Source organism: Histomonas meleagridis, assembly GCF_020186115.1.
Source record: "Histomonas meleagridis strain 2922-C6/04-10x chromosome Unknown contig_44, whole genome shotgun sequence".
NCBI classification, from domain to species: domain Eukaryota; phylum Parabasalia; order Tritrichomonadida; family Dientamoebidae; genus Histomonas; species Histomonas meleagridis.
Window position 1 is genome coordinate 710599 of NW_027150887.1, and position 23509 is coordinate 734107.

At 28.1% G+C, this 23509-nt stretch overlaps 7 protein-coding genes across 7 annotated transcripts; 4 read left to right on the plus strand and 3 right to left on the minus strand.

The window, feature by feature from the left end:
- Positions 1 to 5892: 5892 nt before the first annotated feature.
- Positions 5893 to 7107, plus strand: GO595_006528 (uncharacterized protein; the record flags this gene model as incomplete). The annotated part of the gene is made up of 1 exon (XM_067919891.1): positions 5893 to 7107. One exon carries the CDS (start codon positions 5893 to 5895, stop codon positions 7105 to 7107), a length of 1215 nt encoding a protein of 404 aa, XP_067773406.1.
- Positions 7108 to 15976: 8869 nt separating this feature from the next.
- Positions 15977 to 16408, minus strand: GO595_006529 (uncharacterized protein; the record flags this gene model as incomplete). The annotated part of the gene is made up of 1 exon (XM_067919892.1): positions 15977 to 16408. One exon carries the CDS (start codon positions 16406 to 16408, stop codon positions 15977 to 15979), a length of 432 nt encoding a protein of 143 aa, XP_067773407.1.
- A 511-nt stretch (positions 16409 to 16919) lies between these two features.
- Positions 16920 to 17846, plus strand: GO595_006530 (AP-5 complex subunit mu-1; the record flags this gene model as incomplete). The annotated part of the gene is made up of 1 exon (XM_067919893.1): positions 16920 to 17846. The coding sequence occupies one exon, from the start codon at positions 16920 to 16922 to the stop codon at positions 17844 to 17846; it is 927 nt and encodes a 308-aa protein (XP_067773408.1).
- Positions 17847 to 18158: 312 nt separating this feature from the next.
- GO595_006531 (AGC family protein kinase) lies at positions 18159 to 19553 on the plus strand (the record flags this gene model as incomplete). Its single annotated transcript, XM_067919894.1, has 1 exon — positions 18159 to 19553. One exon carries the CDS (start codon positions 18159 to 18161, stop codon positions 19551 to 19553), a length of 1395 nt encoding a protein of 464 aa, XP_067773409.1.
- Positions 19554 to 20024: 471 nt separating this feature from the next.
- Positions 20025 to 20273, minus strand: GO595_006532 (Tubulin alpha chain; the record flags this gene model as incomplete). Its single annotated transcript, XM_067919895.1, has 1 exon — positions 20025 to 20273. One exon carries the CDS (start codon positions 20271 to 20273, stop codon positions 20025 to 20027), a length of 249 nt encoding a protein of 82 aa, XP_067773410.1.
- Positions 20274 to 20456: 183 nt separating this feature from the next.
- On the plus strand, positions 20457 to 21041 carry GO595_006533 (small GTP-binding protein; the record flags this gene model as incomplete). Its single annotated transcript, XM_067919897.1, has 1 exon — positions 20457 to 21041. One exon carries the CDS (start codon positions 20457 to 20459, stop codon positions 21039 to 21041), a length of 585 nt encoding a protein of 194 aa, XP_067773411.1.
- A 699-nt stretch (positions 21042 to 21740) lies between these two features.
- On the minus strand, positions 21741 to 22166 carry GO595_006534 (uncharacterized protein; the record flags this gene model as incomplete). The annotated part of the gene is made up of 1 exon (XM_067919898.1): positions 21741 to 22166. One exon carries the CDS (start codon positions 22164 to 22166, stop codon positions 21741 to 21743), a length of 426 nt encoding a protein of 141 aa, XP_067773412.1.
- Positions 22167 to 23509: the final 1343 nt, after the last annotated feature.

The following is a 23509-nucleotide window of genomic DNA, read 5'->3' on the forward strand; positions in this document are numbered from 1 at the left end:
ATAATACAATGTGAACATCTTTAACATTAACATTTATTCCTTTTTGCTTGAGAAGTAATTTAACTATTTCTGTATGACCATTTTTAGATGCATATATAAGTGCTGTTTTAAATATTTTAAAAAATTCCCAAATATTATTTTGAAATATTCCTAAATTAATCAAATAAATTTCAAATAAAACAAACAAAAATTTATATCATTAACATCAACATATTTTTGTCTTAATATATATTTTACAAGTTCAATATTTCCTGATTTTGCTGGGAAATAAAATTCATAAAATAAATTTTTGTTATAAAAATATTTGGAAAGAAAAATATTTCCAATTTTTTCTGATACAACTAAAAAATCAGAATAATTTTCCAATCCTACTCCATGTAAATAATCAAAAATTTCGCGATTATGATATAAAATACATTTAACTCCTAATTTTTTCAAATTGTTGATTTTTTCGAGTTTGTTTTCGAAAATATATTTTAAGATATCGTTTTGATGAAACATAATTGCTGTTTTATATGCACCTTTAAATGTCGAATGATTTTGTTCACATAAATGAATTATCTCAAGATTACCACTTGCGACTGCATATTTACCTGCACTATTTATGTTTGCATTATTCAAAAGTAAATATTTAAAACATTTAATTGATCCAAAAAATGCTGAATAATCAATTAATGGAATATATGCCCTATTAATAAATGAGCATTTTTCATAAATCGATGATTCAATCACTTGGTTAAAATCAAAATCACTTTGAGATGAAAATTTTTGAAGTTTTTCGATTTCATCATATCGAAATATCTTTGCAATCTCATTTGGATTTATTCCTTCTTTAATTAATTTCTTATGAAGTTCCCAATCATTCTTTGAAAGTTCTTCAATATTTTTAGAAAATGGACTCAAAATATAATCATTGTAAGTACTACATATGTTTTCTTCTTTCGTTTTGTAATGTCCAAAATATGCATATTTTAAAGTTTTTACTGATTTTGATTTGATTAAATTTTGTTCAATCATTTTTTCTAGAAGATAAAACGATTCGTTTGTATGTGTATTAAGAAGAAACCTCTTAAAAACTTTTAATATTTTGGGTTTGGATTTATTTGTATCTTCATATTTTTGTATTTTTAAAATGAATTCTAAACATATATCAGAATCGTTTTTTTGAATAACAAATGATATATATATATCATATGAACAATAAAAATATTTAGGGAACACGCAATATTTTCATCAAATATTTGAATTATTGAAGTTACTGATTGTGAAATATTTTCATTCGTAAATTAAAAATTATATCATGAATCAAATTAGGAATTCTCAACTCATTTGAGCTGGGATTTGGATTTGTCTTTTTTATAGTATAAACTTCTTCCCCAGAACGATGTTCAGTGTCTTTAGTTTGTTGGAGCAAAAAAAAAGGGATGCGAAAATGGCGAATATTAGCTTTACGAACACGAACAATACGACGATGACAAGCGCATGAAACACAATAAAAACATTTTTGGTATTTCTTTGGAAATTCATATTTTCGTAGTTCGAGGCATCCATAACATCTTTAACAGAGGAGCCATCAACAATGTTTTTAATCATGAAACGCTTTATGGCTTTATCACGTGGTACCAAACGTCCGCAGTTCATGCTGTTAACATTTTGTTTACGCCCTGCATTCTTTTTTGAACGGCCATTATTTCTTCTTTTTTTAGGCATAAATTTTTAGGAACCTTTGGGGAAAATATTTTGCTCAAACAAACCTTTTCAAAAAAAAATTGCACTTATGATTTTACAATATCGATTTATTTTTCTCGATTTAGATTAACGTATAAATAGTATTCTGTTTTTAATATTGCCTATATGCAGAGGTGTAAATGGCATTGATATAAACGAAAACATCGCTTATACTGCATTTCAGTCATCTTAACGTAAATTTTACACTAGAGTAAACCATTGAAGAAAAACATGCCACTTCAAGAAAAGAAATATACATACATCTGTACATGCAAAGCACAGAAACACACATCAGTAAGGATGCCAAAGAAATCGGTGATAAAACAGGCGATATTCAAATTTTGCAATCTCTTGAACATATCATTTTTGGCTTGAGTATGAGTAATATTAAAGAATCAGTAGATTCTTCTTTGAAACATATTAGTGAAGAATTCGTATATTCTTTTAATATTGTTGTTTCTCGAATTATATATTCATTTTTCATAGTTAAATTTCAAGATGAATTATGTTTTGAATATTTAAGAGAATTAGAACGAAAAGAAAAAGAAATTATAAGCAATTCAAATAACAAAGTAATAAAAATTTTTACTGAAATCCTTATTTCACTATCAACTCAAGAATCAAATTATCTTATAAGTAAAATGATCAAAAAAGAAATGATTGAATCAATAGGATTACATAAACAAAAAAATCTGTATTTTGCACAATATATGTCTAAAAATGATCTAAAAGATTTTAGTTATGATCGCTTTGGAATGCGAATCATTAAAAATTTTGAAGAATTATCAAAGAATGATTGGGAACTTCATAAAAAGTTAATTGATGAAGGAGTTAATCCGAATGAAATTGCAAAAATAATACGAAATGATGAAATAGAAAAACTTCAAGAAATTTCATCACAAATAAATTTCGATTTTAATCAATATGTTATACCATCACTTTATGAAAGATGTTCTTTTATTAATCAGTATAGTGCTTCATTAATCGAATATGCAGCATTTTTTGGAGCAATTAAATGTTTTAAATATTTACTTATGAGTGGAGCAAAAGTGGAAAACGCAGGTAAATATGCAGTTGCAGGTGGGAATGAAGAAATCATTCATTTATGCGAACAAAATCATTCATCATTTGAAGGCGCATATGAAACAGCAATTGAATTCCATCGAGATGATATCTTTAAATATCTTTATGAAAACATAAATTCATTTATTAAAAATAAGGAAAAATTGGGTGAAAAATGTATTTTATGTAACAATTACGAAATTTTATTATTTTTACAAAAGAATGGAATGAAAATAGATGAATCAATGATAAAAATATCAATTAAACATGGAAATATATTTCTCATCAAATATTTCTTTATATTTCATCAAATTCCAAGGAAGATCATATTATTTTCTATAAAATTATCAAATGTCGAATTGACAAAATATATTTTAAAGCAAAAAGGAGTTGATATGAATGTAAAAAATATTTGTCTCTTTAATTTAAAATATATTTTATTGATTTTATTTTTCAAAACTTTGTTTGGAAATGATTTATATTGTTTGAAACAGCACTTATAAAATCATCTAAAAATGGTAATATAGAAATCGTTAAATTACTTATTGAACAAAAAGAAATTGACATCAATGCTAAAGATATTTCTTTGTATTGTTTAATATTTATTTTAAAAAATTTCGTGTTTCAAAATATTATATAGAAATACTTTATATTGTTTCGAACAGCACTTATGTATGCATCTGAATATGGAAAAACAGAAATCGTTAAATTACTTCTTGAACAAGAAGGAATTGAGATCAATGCTAAAGATATTTATTTATTTTATTTAGATTATATTTAAATAATATGATACTTCAAAATAATATTTAGAAATTATTTAAATTATTTGAAACAGCACTTATAAAATCATCTAGAAATGGGAATACAGATATTGCTAAATTACTTCTTGAACATAAAGATATTGATATTAATGCTAAAGATATATATTTTTTTTATTTTGGTGATTTTTCATTAATTTGAGATATCAAAATAATATTTGGAAATCATTTAAATTATTTAGAACATCTCTTATTTGGGCAACTTTAAGAGGTCATTTGGAAATAGTTAAATTGTTTCTTGAGCAAAAAGGAATTGATATTAATGCTAAAGATATTTATTCATTTTATTTAATACATGTTTCAGTAATTTAATAATTTTAAATAATATTTAGAAATTGTTTAATTTGATTCAAACTGCACTTATTATTGCATCTGAAAAAGGATATACGGAAATTGTTAAATTACTTCTTGAACAAAAAGGAATTGATGTTAATGCTGAAGATATTTCTTTGTTTTATTTAAAATTTATTTTAATAATTTTATATTTCAAAGTAATACTTGGAAATTATTTAAATGATTTAGAACAGCACTTATTTGGGCATCTTTAAGAGGTAATTTAGAAATAATTAAATTGTTTCTTGATCAAAAAGGAATTGACGATAATATTAAAACTAATACTTATTTAAATAAATTATTATTTCAAAACTAATTTTAAAATTATATCAATTTACATAATACATCACTTATTATTTCATCTTCAAATGGGCATAAAGAAATAGTTAAATTTCTTCTTGAATTAAAAGGAATTAATATTAATGCCAAAGATATTTATTTATATTATATCGTTCTTATTTTAATAATTTGACATTTCAAGATAATATTTGGAAATTATTTAAATTATTTTGTACAGCACTTATGTTGGCATCTTGCGATGGTTATTCAGAAATCGTTGAATTGCTTCTTGAACAAGAAGGAATTGATATTAATGCTAAAGATATTTATTTGTTTTATTTAATATTTATTTTAATAATTAGATATTTCAAGATAATATTTGGAAATTATTCAAATTATTTTGTACAGCACTTATGTTGGCATCTTCTTATGATTATACAGAAATAGTTAAATTACTTCTTGAACAAGAAGGAATTGATATGAATGCCAAAGATATTTATTTGTTTTATTAAATATTTATTTTAATAATTTTATATTTCAAAATAATATATGGGAATCATTTATTTTATTTCGTACAGCACTTATGTTGGCTGCGAAATATGGTTCCTTTGATATAGTTAAATTACTTTTTGAACAAAAAGGAATTGATATTAATACTAAAAATATTTATTTGTTTTATCTAAAATCTGTTATAATAATTCGATGTTTTCAAATATTATTTGGAAATAATTCAAGTTATTTAAAACAGCACTTATGTATGCATCTAAAAATGGTTATAGAGACATAGCTAAATTCTTTCTTAAACATAAAAAAAAAAAAAAAAATGATATTGATCTGATATTCCAAAAAAATTTAATAGAAAACCTGTTTTGTTCTGATATTCAACTTTATATGAAGCATAATAAAAATTACCAAATATAAATGTTTTAATTGGTGCAAAAAATGCAATAAAAACATTGGGTGGTGAAAAGATGGTATTTTCCCTTAATTTATAATTATAATTAAACAAATCGTTACATTATCACCTATAATTATGAAGTCAATTGACTTAAACAATAATAATGTCATCAATATTGATCAAGGAATAAGAGGTAATTGGTGATGTTTATAGCCATATGGCTGATGTAATTCTGTGAAGCAATTTAATAAAATAGATACTTTATAGGCAAAAAGTGCTTTCCAAGTTGGATAAATTTGGGCAAATTTGTCGATGGCATGCCATTGTACCATTATAATTAATATTTATTTTTTTAATGTAAATGAAGAAATTATTCATTAATGTGAACAAAATCATTCATCATTTGAAAATGCATATGAAGCAGGGATTCAATTTCATCGAAATGATGTTTTTCATTGTCTTTATGAAAAAAAAAATCGAAGAAATTAATAATTTAGAAAATTTAGGAGTTAAATTGGTAATAATAAAATTTTATCATTTTTTTTATTTGTATTGAATCATTAAGAAAATAGGGCTGAACTGGAAAGAAAGAAATAGGGATATAGGCACCGAAACAAAGTTCAAGTTAAAATTCTTCGTTTGTCTTCGCTAGAACCTTTATTCCAAAATTTTCACCAACAAAATTGCGCCGGTTCCTTTCAAATTTGATTTGGTTGTTTCGGGAATATTTTTACAACGTTAATTCAAAAAAATTCGTTAAAACTTTAACAGTCCATGACAAGCACTGCAACAGTTGTTTATTGTACATCAAAATGGACAACACCTGGCCCAGGTGCATACAGCCCTCCGTCTGATTTTGGGAAAGCGCCATCATATACAATTAAACATCGTTATAAAGAAAAATTTGAAGTGAACCAAGCACCATATCAAGCACTTCCAACTACAATCGGAACAGGCCAAAAACATTCCATATCCATCCGAACAAAAGAAAGGGATTTTGTTTCAAGTCCAGGTCCAAATTATCTTCCACCAAAATTTGGCAGTGAAGGCCATTCAAGTGCATTTCATTTCCGTGGGAAAACTGATGAACCACCTGAGTCAATTGGGCCAGGTCCTGGAAAATATGATACTAGAAAAAAATTTGATGGTCATAAATACACAATAAAATCTAGGAATTTCGCCAATGATGAGAAGATGCTTGATGGACCAGGAGCTGGCAAGTATGCACCTGATTATGATAAAGTAATGAAAAGATCTATCCAAACTTCAATCGGACATAGATATAAAGAACGACCAAAAGCAGTAACTCCAGGACCAGCTGATTACGAAATCAACAGAAACCTTGAGAATAGACCACAATCATTTCATGCAAGAACTCGATCATTTAATAATAATGATACGCCAGGGCCAGGAAAATATGATATTTCTGCTCCATTTGGCAAAGGCGTTCCAAGTTATTCATTTCGTTCAAGAATCAATATTCCAAAGAAACAAATGGATCCTCCATATAACAAAGTACCAGATTACTTTGGGAAAGAAGGAAGAAAACAAACTATTGGGGTTCGCTTTTCCAAAAAAGCTACGACAGATACACCAGGGCCATCTTATGTTCCTCCAAATTTTGGAGAAGATGGAACAAAATGTGCGATTAGAAGTCGCAGAACAATATCAAGAGACACTGCTGAAACAATTGGACCAGGTTCTGGCAAATATAATACTCGACCTCCCACTGGCGGATATAAGATAACAATTAAAAGCCGAGCACATCCACCAGACGAAATACAAATCGATGGCCCTGGAGTAGGGAAATACGCTCCAAACTACGATGCGGTCATGAAGAGTTCTCAAAAGACACTGATTCTAAATCGATATAAAGAGAAAGATCCTGAACCATCTCCTGGATACGTTGCCCTCCCTGATGAGAAGGGAATTGCTTACACCATTGGTAGAAAGGAAAACATTGATGTTGCTCCTGGAAATATAATGTAATATAAAATTATTTTTGTTTAAACATAGATTGAATTTACTGTAAATTCGTTGTTTTGATAGAACGCTTTCATGTTTATTTAATTTCAGAATTATTCGAAGATTTTATAACTCGATTTCATAATTCAATTATTTATTTTTTTCCGTTTAAGTCGAACGTTAAAAAATTGAAAGGAAATTTATCGTTTTTAAAAGAAAACAAAAACTATTTTCTAAGTAAATTTTATTATAATTATTATTGATTATACTATTTTACAAAGTCCAATCATTAAATATTTCTGGGAGATTAAATGGATATTGATCGATTTCGTTAATTTGATTTAAAATGATTTTCTCAAATTTTTGGTTATCATCATTTTCTTCTTCTTTTGGAGGCATAGAGAAGACCTCGAAATTTTCTGTTTGTAAAACAGGCTCACTTTTAAAATAATTTTGACATGGAATTGGAGGATATTGGACGAAAGGACAATAATAAAGGCAACTTGAACTTTTCTGCTCGATTGGCTCCTTTTCTTTTTGCTTTAGATGAAATGGTTTAAGTACTCTTTTTCCTTGTGAAATTACAGTACATTTATTTTTAAGAAAGGAATACCAACGATTCTTGATGGAGTTATCTGAACGCCCTGGGATTTGCTTAGCGATCTTTGACCATTTCGTTCCGATTTCATTTACACATTGAACAATTAATCGATCTTCATCTTCGGTCCATGGCTTGAAAGAATTTTCTGGTGACAAATAATTAAGCCAACGATCTCTACACTGCCTTGGCGTTCTTCCTGGTAAGTGATTAGCAATTTCTATCCAGTTTGTATACTTTTTTGATGCAACAATCTCAGCAAGGCGCTGGTCTTCCGCAATACTAAACACTCTTCTTCGGCAAGAAAATACCTTTTTAAGGTGTTCTTGGTCTATTTCTAACTTTATTTCATTGTTATTGGCTTCTTCCATTGACTTTATTTTGAAATGCTTGGTTTATGGATCAAATTCTCAAAATTGAAAACAGTTTGACCATTCTGACGAAAGATTTGAGTGAGTTAATTCAAAATTTCTGTTCTATATAACGGTCAAAGCATTGAACTCAGTGTAACGTCGGTTTTTCTGTTGTGTCTTGTATCGGACAAACTTTGTTGGTTGCTTGAATGGACAAGCCCATAATTTCATAAACCGTTATTAAATAATATCATTTTTAGACAATGGCATTTTCTATAACATTAATGAATCACGTCAAAACTGTTTTTTTGTAGCTACTGCTACTAAGAAATTTTTGAGTTTCTTACTTCCAAACAAAATCCATGTTACACCTTATCTCTGTTAACATGTTACTTGTGATAATGCAAGTTCAACACATATTTTAAAATCTTAAGTTTTTTTCGAGATGATAACATTAATCTTATTTGAATATCTCTTTTTTAAAAACCAAAACAAATTTTGGATTAAAATAATAATAAAAAAAAACATTTTTAATTAATTTCATTAAATATTTCTGTATTTGCCCATTTAACCAATTCATTTGCAAATTTAGATTTCTTTTTTGTTTTCATTGAATCCATAAATTCTTTTTCGAGTTTTTTCAATATTTTTTTCTGTTTCATTACACTTTTCAAATATTTTTCGAAAGCTTCAACAACATCATTTTCTAAGCAGTCACTACTTACTGATGTACAATTTTTAATTTTACCATTTTCTATTAACATTTCAACATCAAAAAGACCAAAATCGAATTTCTTCGAAATTAGTTTCGTTTCGAAATTTTGCAGAAAGTTTCCGTATAACCATTTATATGATCTTAGATTATCATATATTTTTTTTACGGAGTTTTCTTTTAAGAGTTGCTGTTCATTAATTGTTTCAATTATACATTTTCCATTGATTTTTTGAAACTCATTAATGATTGATTTGCAAAACATATCATGTGTTATATTTGGGTTAATATCAGTTAAATTTGTTACACGTGACCTTACAGAATTGACTCCTTTTGCTTCAAGCTTTAAGTCCCTCACAGTTAGACATTGTGTTAATTTATTAGTGTCAACATTAATGAGCATCGTTCCATGATGAATTGAATTGTTTTGTGTAATTCGAAATGCAGAACCAGATACTTTTTTATTAGAAACTTCAATATCATTCCGGCCTGTTGATGTTGCTTTGATTCCTAAATTATTAAGAGAATTACAGATAATAGAAATATTTTTGGCTGGCTCAAAATTTGGTGACAAAAATGTCCAACATGTATTGCCTAAATCTTGATAAACTGCTCCCCCACCAGTTGGACGCCGAGCTAATTTTACTCCATTTTTTTCCATAAAATCTAAATTACATTCTTTGTAAGGGTTTTGGTGTTTTCCTATAACAACAACTGGTGAATTTCGCCAAAGATAAAGAATTTTTTCATTTGTCGAAGATGAATTAAAAAGATCAATTTCCTTTGCTAGATTTAAATGGGGATTAAGAGAGGTATTTATTAAAATATGGTGGCATCTGGAAAAATTTCTAGAAAGCATGAAATGCTTAGAATTTATCTTGGGAACGCAGAGAAAGACGTTAACTAAAAAGTGACAATGGGCTGCGTCACAAGCTTGTGCTCTGGAAAGGAAAATGATGTTCAAAAATATGTAAACTTAGTTACAAATACCCCAGGCCCAATAGTTTTGGATCAAATATCCACAAGTGACTCTGATTCAGCACCTTTATTCCCAGCAATTAATACTGATACTGATTCTGTTCAAGATGGCGAATCACTTACAGACGAAGAACTGAGGCTTTATGCCGAAAAACTCAGCAAGAAAAATGATTAACAAAATTCCATAACTTCTAATTGATTATAACATAAATTCTTTTTTATTCATCAATTCTATTGTTTTTTATTTTTTATACTCTTTTTATTCTAATATGGTCCTTATTTATTTGTGATAATCTTTTTTTACTTTTAGATAAAGATTTCACTGTTCTGTTAAAAATTTGATAGATCTCATATGAAAATTACAAGCGAAATAAAAGAAAAATGCTTAAAAATTATTGATAATATACTTGAACGCCCAATATCTTTAGTTTTTCAAGATCCTGTAGATCCAATACTTGATGAAGTTCCTGATTATTTTGATGTTATTTCTTGTCCATCAGATCTATCAACAGTTCGTCAGCGTCTTGTTGATAACAAATATTCAACACTACAGGAATTTAAGGATGATGTTAATTTAATTTGGGAAAATGCTATTACTTATAATGGCAGGCCATCTCTTCCTGCTTATATCGCAGATGAACTCTCCAAGTTCTTTAGCAAACAAATGTCTGAACTTGAAGATCCTCAAGTTGAGCAGTGGATAAATGATTTTCTTAAAACCAGATCAATTTTATGGAAATTATTTCAAAATGCTCCAAAAGGATTATCTTCATTTGCCATCAAACCAGAACGAACAATCGTTGCAGATGATCCAAGTCCCGTACACACTCGTATTTCTGAGGATGACAAACAATTTTTCGAAGAATCAGCAAAATTATTTGAAGAACCAAGTCTAAAGCTAAAGCTCCTTCAAATAATTTCAGAAAACGAACCATCTATAGACATAAATTCAGCAAACTTCACAATCAATCTTACTCAGCTATCGAAGAGAACTATCAGATTACTAAAAAAATGGATAATAGGAATTAAAAGCGAATTTGAACATTCGAAAATTTCCGAACATTTGTGTAAATAATATTATAAATTTTTATTTTGTTTCAATCAAAGCAATAACACTCGAATTCTTTTGTTGACCGAAAAGTGGCTCCATCAAATGAATGACATTTGATCGTTTCATACAATTTAACCCTTTGTATGCATACAAAAAGCTAATTTTCGATGTATTTTAATCGTTTTTGGTATAAAAATTAATTTGAAGCAGTGCTCGTAATAGGAAAACACATATAAATGCTGATAAACCATTTAATTATGTACTACCAAAATCAATGCAAGATGTAGAGAAACTTGAAGAAATTGTTTTTGATTTGAGCGAAAATATCATTGTTGAAACTGTCATGGCAACCATGAGTTTGTTAATAAACAAAATATTGACACCATCATACCAACAGAGAAAAAATGGTGGTTTACAATTATACTCAACCATAAAAAAATTTTTTTATTTTCTTCCACCATTGCTTTTGCAAAAACTTTTCAAGCATTAAGTTTCATCATATTTTAAGTTTTTAGCAATGGTTATTTATTAAGTCATTTTTTTAGGAAAAAAATTTAGTGTTAAATTATTTTTATCATGATAGGTGGTCATGTCTTTCCAATTTTATTCAAATAAAACAAAAATCAAAGTTTTCTATTTAGTTTCAGCACGAAAACTGTCATTGAAATGGTCCTCCGATAGATTACGGTTTTTGAATTTCTTATCGTTGACATTATTTGTGAGAAAAATTATCGTACATTCAAAAAACCATCCACAGGAATGGGAGGCAGTCAAAGTCAAGGCTCTTATACAAGTAAGTATCAAGAAAATCTCCAATCGCTACAATGTCTTGACCAAATTATTTTTGGTCTTAATGAAGATAACATTAAAACCTCAGTCGAGACTTCTTTAAAATATTTTTCTGAAGAAATTTCATATTCATTTAATTTAATTATTTGTCGAATAATATATTCATATTTTAAGTCAAAAGGTTTTTATAAATCAAGTTTTGAATATCTAAAAGAATTAGAGAACAAAGAGAAAGAAATTAACAATAATTTAAACAACAAAATTACTGAATTTTTTTCTAAATTTCTTTTAACTATTTCTACACAAGAATCAAATTTTCTTCTTGCTAAATTGATTGAAAACGGAATAATTGAGCCAACACTTCTTACTAATAAAATATCACCATATTTCATACATTATATATCGAAAGAAGAAATAAATAAATTCGAAAATGATCAATTTGGTAAATACTTATTAGAAAACATAGAAATTCTTCAAGAAAACGATTGGGAACTTCATAAGAAATATATAAGTGAAGGAATAAATCAAAATGAAATATCAAAAATAATTCGAAATGATGAATTTGAAAAACTTCAAGAAATTATATCACAACCAAACTTTGATATTAATCAAACAATTGAACCATCACTTTATGAAAGATGTTCATATATTAATACGAAAAATGTTTCATTAATTGATTACGCAGCATTTTTTTCTGCTGTTAAATGTTTTAAATATTTGCTATTAAATAATTGTGAATTAGAACATACGGGTAAATATGCAATTGCTGGTGGAAATCTTGAAATTATTCATTTATGTGAACTTAATCATACTTCATTTGAAGATTCGTATGAAGCAGCAATTGAATTCCATCGAAATGATATTTTTATATATATTTATGAGAATAAAATCATCGAAATTAATGATATAGATGATATAATAACGAAATGTATTATATATGATAATTATGAAATTCTTTCATTCTTATTAGAAAAAGAAGAAATAGATATTAATGATAATATCATTAAAACATCAATTGAAACTGGAAATTTGTTCATTGTACAATATTTACTTGAAAAAAATCCGATATCAATAGATTTTTTGGAAATTTCTTCCATTTTTGGTAATAAAGAACTATTTATTTTCCTTATATATAATAAATATGTTAAATCTAAAGATAAAATCGTTTATTAATTCGATTTAAAGTTTATTTGAAATATTTGAAATTTCTTTTAAAAATTTGGAATTAATTTGTTTTACTTAAAATCGCTCTTTTAAATGCATCTGAAAAAGGTTACGTTGATATAGTAAAATTTTTCCTTGTTCAAGACAAAATTGATATAAATATAAAACCAAGTTTAATACAAACATCACTAATATTGGCATCTTCTAATGGACATATTGAAATTGTTAAATTGTTTCTTGAACAAGAAGGAATTGATATTAATTTCAAAGATATAAAATTGTATTATTTAAAATTTGTTTTAATAATTTCATGTTTCATAAAATGATTTGGAAATCATTCAAATGATTTTGGACTGCATTAATATTAGCTTCTTCTAATGGTCATTTAGGTATAGTTAAATTGTTTCTTGAACAAAAAGGAATTGATATTAATGTAATTGATTTTTATATATTTTGTATAATGTTTAATTAAATGATTTTATATTAGTTAAAAATATTTGGAAATTGTTCAAATGATTTTGGACTGCATTAATTTTAGCTTCTAGAAATGGACACACGAAAATAGTTCAAATACTTCTTGAGCAAAAAGGAATTGATGTTAATGTTAAAAACATTAATTTCTTTTATATAAAATTTATTTTAACAATTTAATATTTCAAAATTATTAATGGAAATTCTTCAAATTATTTTATACAGCACTTATGGAAGCATCTTATCATGGAAAGATAGATATAGTTCAATTACTTCTTGAACAAGAAAATATTAATATCAATATCAAAAACATAAATTTGTTTTATATAATATTTATTTATATAAATTTATGTTCCAATATAATATTTGGAAATTATTTGGAATATTTGAAACAGCACTTAATTTGGCATCTAAATATGGTATTACAGATATTGTTAAATTACTTCTTGAACAAGAGGGAATTGATATTAATGCAAAAGATATATAAATTTTTTATTTATTATTTATTTTATAGATTTGACATTTCATAAAAATATTTGGAAATTGTTCAAATTATTTAAAACTGAACTTATGCTTGCATCTGAAAATGGATACAAGGAAATAGTTAAATTGCTTTTAGAACAAGAAGGAATTGATATTAATGCAAAAGGTATTTATTTGTTAAATTTAATGATTCTTTTAAATTTTTAATATTTCATAAAAATATTTGGAAATCATTTAAAACATTTCTTACATCGCTTATGCTTGCATCTAAAAATGGGCATACTGAAATAGTAAAATTACTTCTCGAACAAGAAGGAATTGATGTTAATGTTACAGAGTTTATTATATGGTTTTAGATAAATTTTATTTTAATAATTTAATATTTCAAAATAAAATTTGGAATTTATTTAAAATATTATTTACAGCATTTTTAATTGCATCTGAAAAAGGTCATACTGAAATAGTTAAATTGTTTCTTGAACAAAAGTTAGTTGACATCAATGCACAAAGTATTAAAACGTTTTATTTTTAATTCATTTTAAATATTTTATATATCAAAAAAACATTTGGAAATTATTTGAAATATTTGATTCAGCACTAATTTATGCAGCTGAAAATGGTTACAAAGAATTAGTTGAATTACTTCTTGGTCAAAAAGGCATTAATTTTAATCCAAAAAATGCTTATTTAATTTATATAAAATTAATTTTTAAGATTTTTTGTTTCAAAATAATATTTGGAATTTAATCAAATGATTTTTGAATCCACTTATTTATGCAGTAAAGAAAGGTAATATTGATATAGTTAAGTTAATACTTGATAAAGAAACAATATTTATTAATGATAGCCCAGATGTTTCTTATGAAATTTTAATGGAAACACAGCACTTTTGGAAGCTTCTTGGAGAGGAAAAGCAAAAATGGTTAAATTACTTCTTGATGTAAAAGGAATTGATGTTAATGCCAAAAATGTTTTAATATTTTATATAAAATTTCTTTTAATAATTTAACGTTTTAAAATAACATTTGGAAATTATTCAATTTATTTGATACAGCATTAATTTATGCTTCTGAAAAAGGTAATATAAAAATAGTTAAATTACTTCTTGAAGAAAAAGGAATTTATATTAATGTTAAAAATATTTGTTTAATTGATTTAATGTTTTCTTTAACTATTTGAAATTTCATTAAAATATTCGGAAATTATTTTAATTATTTGATACAGCACTTATGTTAGCATCTAAATGTAACAATACGGAAATAGTTAAATTACTTCTTGAACAAGAACGAACTGATGTAAATGTTAAAAATATTTTTTTATTTATTTTGATTTTTACTTTGATGATTTGATATTTCATAAAAATATTTGGAAATTATTCAAATCATTTAATACACCACTAATTTATGCATCTTCAAAGGGTCTAACGGAAATAGTTAAATTACTTCTTGAACATGAAAAAATTGATGTAAATGCTCGAAATGTTTATTTGTTTAATTTAATTTTTGCTTTGATGATTCCATATTTCAACATAATATTTGGAAATTATTCAAAATATTTAATACAGCACTTATTTTAGCATCGAAATATGGTAATACAGAAATAGTTAAATTACTTCTTAAAAAGGAAGGAATTGATATCAAAGTAAAAAACATTTTATCATTTGATATAAAGTCCATATGAATCATTTAAAATATCAAAATAATTTTTGGAATTTGTTCAAATAACTTAAAACAGCACTTTCAAAAGCATCTAAAAATGGTAGAACTGAAATAAAATTGCTTCTTCAAAGAAAGAATTAATATGAATGTTATTATGTTTGTACTTTAACAACACATTACCAAAAAAAAAAGTTAAACTTGAAGATCTTCCAGAGGCTGGATAAGCCAATTGAGGAAATTCAGTTCAACCCCAAAAGTTAAATAAATAGAAATAAAAATTTTTTTATTTTTTTTAAATGAATATGTCTATGATTTTGAAATACTTAAAAATATTTTAAATTGAGCATTACACTAATCAAAATAGCACTTCATTCCAATAACAACTCTTAATGAAAAACAGAACAAATCAACATTATTTCAAATATTGATATTATGATCCTGATTATTTTGTGAAACATGCAATCTTAATCTCATAATTACTTAAGCAAAAAATTTTAATTACAATTTACCTCGAATCATTTCATTTAAGTGATAATTCACCAAATAAGTTCCAATTTTATTTTTCAAGATTTTTGGGCTTAAATTCAAAATAATTATAATTGTTTGATATCAAAAAATAAATATCTTTATTAATCTTCATGTACGATACCTGTCTAATTTGCTTAATAATTCTTGGAAATCTTCATCTGATTCAATCTTTGCTAAAGATGGAAGTCCATATGAACGTGCTTCTTCAACAGTTTTTGGTGATAAATTTAAAATGGTAACAGTATCAGATTCTACTTGCTTGGACCAAATTTCGTGTTCAGCTTCTGTCATTTCATCAATACCCTCGATATTGGAGAGAAAATCACGAACAAGCTGACGGGCAGCTTCTAAGTAAGACCCATCCTCGAATTGTTTAAACTGTTCTACATATTGACAAGCTTTTAAGAAATTCTGTTTTCGCGTGGAATCAGCAGTATCTTGCATATCAGCTTCAACATTCTTGAGGATTGTAAAAGCATCGAAATTTGATAAGCATTTTCCATTTCTGTAAACATAATCAAAAGCGTCTGCTTGGGACATTTCTGTGACATGTGATGTGAAAATATCACATAAATGCCAATTATTTTTCCTCAAATTTTCGAATTTTGTGAATTCTTAAAACTGTCAATAACTCATAGATAAAAGTGGCAATAGTGTTGTAAAAATTTGAAGAAGAAATATGCAAAAACCTCAACAAATATTTTTCCAATCAATATTGGTTTTTAACAATGAAGGAAACCTTGTTTTTTCCCAGAGGTTTAGTTCAGTAGAATCTGAAGCATCTTCAAATCGACAACCAATTTTATCTGATGAAGAACTTACATCAATATTTAAAGGTAACATTCTCCCTCCTCTCTCTTCTCCATCTCCTACACAATTTTCTTTTCAAATTTCTAAATCTTTATATATTGTTGTTCTACCTACAAAGAATTTTTATCTTGGTGTTATTCCCCTAATACGTCCAACATCAGTACAGCCATATATCGAAGTTTCAGCTTCATATTCATTTTTATCATTTCTTGAAACCGTAACGCGTTCAATTCTCAAGACAATGAATCCAAACTCACCACCATCAGCCTATGCTTCATTTCGTCAACTTATTAACCAGATTTTACCATTTGGTTCTCCGATTGTTCATGATGCATATTTTGCATCACAACTTATTTCTCCTGGTGATTTAAGGCGTTTTAGTGCCGGCTATCAAGTTGTAGCACCGTCACCGATTCCCTCATGGAAAGTCTCACTTTTATTTTCACGACCTCAAATTGAACTCAAACTTCGTGAAGTAATATTTGGTTCGATTGATGGTCAAAATAACACATACACAGTCTACGGCGAGCTCAAGAGCGTTGCCTCCATCAATTATCTCCCAGATATCACTGCGAAAGTCAAAGGTTTGGAAAATGTTTTGGATCTTTCCGGACATTATTGTGTAAAAAAGATCGAAAAAGATCAAATAGTATTTTCTCCCCCGACTGGAGTGGCTCAACTTCTTCTGTGGAAGTCAAACGTTGACCCTACTAAGCCTCCAGTCGATGGCATCTACGAGATATTCGAGGACGAAGTTGGTCTTCATTTCTCATTAACAATAACCGTTAAGGAGAACGTTAAAACCGTAACCGCTCAATTGCCTTTTCCAGGAAGAAGCTCTTTAACAAAGCATCAATTCCAAAATCCAGGCGGGCAACTAAAAATGTCTAAAAAAGAGGCAACTGTTATGTGGCTTGCTAAGTTTTCGGAACAAAAGTCATTAACATTAACAGGAATTTTGAACTTTGAATCAAATGAAAGCACATCAAAAGAAAGATGCAGAGCTTATATAAGCTTTAAGAGCAAAAAGAAATCTTTTACTGGAATTGAGGTTGAAAAAGATTCCGTAACGTTTAATCCTTCAGGAAATGTAAATGTAACAACAGAATTGAGTTATACAACTGAAAACAAAAAATATATATTTTGGGCAACACAAGGAAATCATTAAAGTTAAGTATCAGATTTTTTTTTTTATTTTTTCAACGGTTTATTACCGTTTAATTTACTCAACGATTATTTTTGCTTGAAATTTGTTCAGTGAATTGAATTGTTTTGACACAAAAAGAATCCAAAACGATTAAATTCGATTCAATCATTTTCAAAAAGTTGTATTGAAATTTGAAAAGAGTTTATGGATGTAGAATAGCTGAGCACTCACGATCATAATCTTCTCAAATTTCACTTTTCATTGAGAATTTAATTCTGTAGGAATTGTGTTCAATGTTATCGTCAAATAACTTTTTAACAACCAAAAACATTCATGAGCGAATACTTGAAACTTTCTGATTCTGGAGAAATAACAGCGTCACCTCATTCACTTCCAGATCCAGAAACCGGGAGTAAGCAAGCAGCTGACCCAAGGCTTACATTTGTAAAAACAGAAGCTACGAAAATTTATCTCAATGAAAGTTTTAAAGAAATGTTTGAAAACAGAAAAGAAAGAAAAAGAAGAGCTTCACTTTTCAGGAGATCTTTAGAAAACGCTAAGATGACAAGCAAAGAGAAGAAAAGAGCAAAAGAAGAATTTTCTAAAAATGAATCAGAAATCACAAGGATGCAAAGAGCACGCATTTCATCTAAGGACTTTCAAAAACTTAAACTTATTGGATGTGGTACATCAGGAGAAGTTTGGCTGGTAAAAGATACAATTAATTCCAGATTTTGTGCAATGAAAATAGTGAACAAGCTCAAAATTATCATCAACGATCAAGCAGAATCCGTAAAAACCGAGCGAACTCTACTTGCAACCATTGATAATCCATGGGTTGTGAAACTTTATTATTCATTTCAAGATCCAGAAAATTTATATTTTGTTTTTGAGTTTGTGCAAGGCGGGGACATGTTTTCTCTTCTTGATAGGTTCACTATGCTTGATGAAGATTTTACCAGATTTTATATTGCTGAAATCGCACTTGCGATTGACTCGATACATCGTGCTGGGTACGTTCATAGAGACATTAAACCGGAGAATATCCTCATCACAACGAAGGGGCACATCAAATTGGCAGATTTTGGTCTTTCAATACAATTTGATCGTTCGAACAGTGATTTTGCGCAAGTTCTTGAAGAACTCAAGCGTATTTTAGTCGGTGAAGACGAGTTTACTGAGCCAAGTTCCGGGCAATATTCTAAGCCGGCATCAATGGTTGGAACAATTGAATATGTCGCACCTGAAATTTTAACCCAAGAAGAATATGACAGAAAATGTGATTGGTGGAGTCTCGGAATTGTTATGTACGAAATGCTTTATGGACAAACACCATTTGCTTCTCCATCTGCAACTGAAACAGCATTAAAGATTGTTAGATGGAAAAAACACTTGGCTTTCCCATCAGTACCGAGCCTTTCAGATGAAGCAATAGACCTTATGAAGTCTCTTTTGACTGATGCAGATAAAAGGATTTCATTCCATAAAATTAAACATCACCCGTTCTTTAACGGCCTCTCATGGGGTGCCCTTCAGCAGAGGGAGGGGCCCTACATACCCAAGGTAAATGGTCCCGACGACATATCGGCCTTCCAGCCTAACGGTCCCCCGAAAAGTGCTCAGCAACTTCCCGAAAACGATCAAAATTTAACGAAATATGCTTTCTTGGGATTCACTTACAAGGCTAAGAAAAAGGGCATTAGCTCGTTAGACATGGGATTTAAATAAATGTTTGCATGTTTTTTTCCATTTGATTTAAGCCATATGCGTAAAGAGTCGATGCGACAGCAAGCATTTCGTGATGAAATAAGTATTATAGCGCAAAGAGTTATTCACATGTTAAGTTAAAAATGTGGATCCTATTGATTCAAGTAGACCACAATCCTGTCGTTAAAAGAAAAGATTTTTTATAATATAAAAAATGATAGTTGTCTGATTTACTTTTCCAATTTTGCATTGGCATGATAGTTTTGTTTCATATTTGTAGAGCCATATATATTAACAAACGAAAATTGGTAATGTTGATGATTTCAAAATATTGTAATCTCTAATTTAACTTTACATCCCAAGCGCGCATTAAATTTCACACATATAACTTATAAAGATGCATATATTATATTTTTTATTAAAGTGATTGAAACCAAAGTTTTGATGATATATCATGAATTTTTTGTATTTCATTATCGAAGTTCATTTGGGTTATGTTGACTCTTTGAAGTTCTTCATAATTTTTAATGCCCGGGCATAGTTATTGGCTGCGTCTTCTTTGCCATTGATGAGTTGATCTGGGTGGAAAAGTTGACGATATGTACCAGTACGGACTTCATCCATACATGTGGGCTGGAGATCTACAAAGACTGCGCGCGGGACATGTTCACCTGAGCCTTTTTCGGAGAAGAAGGTGTTGAAGGCATCATCGCAGACACCGATAGTTTTATCGGAGGGCATTTGTCCATAAGGCTGAATTCCGTGTTCGAGGCAATAAAGTTCCCAGCATCCGTTACCGATTTGAACGCCGCATAGATAGAAATAACCGTTGTTTGCTTTGAAAAAAACAATCTGGTCATTTTTTTATAGGTGGTCAATTTTTTGCGGATATAGAAATTTTGGCACTCACCTCATTTTTTTTGGATGGATGAAGTATCAAAACACAAAATTGTTCTTGTTGGAAATGCATACGTCGGTAAAACATCTTTGTTAACTCGTCTTATAAAAAATTATTTTTCCAAATCATATTGTCCAACTGTTGGAACTGGATTTGGATTTTGGGAAACAGTTGTGGAAGAACACACAGTCAGACTGCAAATTTGGGATACTGCAGGAACAGAAAGATATCATTCTATAACTCCAATTTTTTATCAAAATGCAGAAGCAGCACTTATATGTTATTCCTTAAAACAAACAGAAAAAGAATCAGAAGAAGCAGTAAAATCTTGGGTTAAGAATTTTTTAGATACTGTACAATCTAAACCAATATTTATTGTAGGAAATAAGAGAGACAAAAATGATACCATATCAGATGAAATGGAGAGGTACCTCAACGAGCAAGGAAAATATCAGTTATACAAAGTGTCTGCTAAAACTGGTGAAGGAGTAATTGATCTTTTTAGCAGTGTAGCTAAAGAGGTTTGGAAAAACTCATTTCCAAAATCCGAATTTTTGGAACAAAATCCGAGGGTTTCTGATCTTCCGCCAAAAACGAGTTGCTCATGCTGATTATATATACAATATTGTTTTGTACTGTGTAAAGATTATATAGAATTATACTTTAATTGTTTGGGAAAATGTGTATAAAAGCGAAATTAAAAAATTGCTACTAAACATTGATATAAAAAACAGCTTGGGAAAAAAATGAAAATATTTTTTTGTTTGAGCACTTTTCCAAAAGTTGTTGAAAGTATTTTTGTATGATTTAAGCATTTCCACATCTGGGCATGAATCTAAGATTGTTCATTCTTGCCCACATTGAATAAATCAGTGTTCATTTGCTTTTGTTATAAATTAAACTTTTATTATTTGAATGAAATGAATATCCATTTTTGATTTGAATTCATTTGGGTATGCAAATTCATTTTAAAAATAAAAAAAGTAATTTCTCATAAAAAATAAAAATTTAATTGAAAAATGTATAAAACTGTATTGAAATAATGGTGGGCATTTATTCTTCTTTCAAGGTAAAAAGTCATTTATATTTCAAGTCGAAAAATTTAAATAATTATTTTACAAGTTAAAATTGATTTCAAACCAATCAACAACAATTCTGCAACGCTTAATGTGTGTATAAAAGCATATTCCATTTAAAAAAATCACAAGACAATTTTTGAAAAATCATCTAATTTTAACATCAATTTATGAAGAGAAAAAACACACTTCTTTGGAGTTTTTCGAAAAAATCTACTTATTGTCAAATTACTTTTAGTAAGTCCAAGAACTACCATCCATGTATCTGCATCCTACCTCACATGCTTCATATTGTTCTTCAGGATAACCAAGGTTAGTTGTATGCGCACGACACAAGGATTTGCAGTCTGATAAACTTCCATAGCGAGGTTTATATGAGCCGCAACCATATTCGCAATTATAGTATTCACTAGTATGCTCATTTTTTTTGTCGTAATGTCTTCCGCAATAACGCTCGCAATCATTCCTAATAACAACATAGTCCCAATTTTTCTCAGGTTTGATGGTTTGTTTTGGCTTTGTTATAAATTTCACTTGCTTCTTACTTTGTACAAGACAGCCTGCCTTGCAAGCATGTTCTAATGATGTAGTGTTAAATTTTTCGCAAAACTTGAAGCATTTTTTGCTTGAGGCAACGAAGCACAGCAACAAAGAAAGCATTGATATCAAATTGACAAACCGCCCGATAAAGGGTTAATTGAATACTTATCGTTGTCAGATGACAGTTGTTTTGTTACGAAGCAACCGAAACGATCAAACAGTTAAATTTTCTATTCGCTTGGATAAATCTCAGTATTTCTTGATATTAAAATGAGAAAAATTAGGGCATGTAACATCCAAAACATCGCAATTCCAAAAATATCAGTTTTAAGTTTCTAAATAATGATTCAAGAAATATTTAGGACACAGCTGCACGTGCTGATGTGAATTGCATGGCTGATAGGGAAATTGACCGGCAATTAAATAGTAAAGAATTGCTAGAAACTTTGCACAAAATGTATTATGTAAAAAAACAAAACAGAGCCTATTTTCAATGGAAATTGATTTATTGTGAAAAATCAAAATTTTATTGAAATTTAATAAAATATTAATATTCAGAAATTTCTAAATTATGCATATTCATAATATATAGAGTTTTCAGGTAGGGACAGACCGTTGACATCATTTCTTCATTATTGAAAAACATATTAGAAAAATACTCGATATAATTCTTTGAGACAATATTTTTTTTTTGAATGCACTCTCATTAAACAAGGCATGTTCTAATGATGTACATGAGTTATTGAATGTATAGAAAAACAAGTACCCTATATCTCTTCTTCAAACGATTTTACTTGTTAACATTTTCAATTTGATATTCGATATATTATTAAAAGATAAATTTTCGATAAAATCTCTTTAAAAAATTTCTATATCACAAAGAATTGAACTCCGCTGAGAATTTTTATAATCAATATATATTTTTATGCCAAATGAACTTTTGATATATGAAACCATAAGTTCAGCATTTGTAACCTTTAATATGAAAAAATAATAAAGAAATTGAAATAAAATTTCGATTTTCATATTTTTCTGGTTGAACGAAAAGAAAGTAATTCACAAGGTTGCGGGGAAATGTCTCTTGTTAACTTCACCAATATGCTTAAATAAATGTTGAAGACAATTAAGTTAACTTTCATCATCTATGTGCACTCATTGAAATGTTGCACAACATATTGAAAATTCAATGATCATGGTAATTCGAATTGAATAAATTATTTCACAAAGTGTATTCAAAAAAATGACGGTTGAAAAATGTCACACAAAAATGAACAGTATCTATCAAATTTGAGATGGAGGAACGGACAAACAAGTTTGGTTATCCAGACGGCATACAAAATTAATTGATTTTTCTGAGAGAACCGTTGATAATTGTGCACAAAAGTCGTTAAATAACTTTCAGAATACCTCAAACCAACAATGCTCTTCATGTTTTTCCATTTACATAGAATTTAATTAAGTCA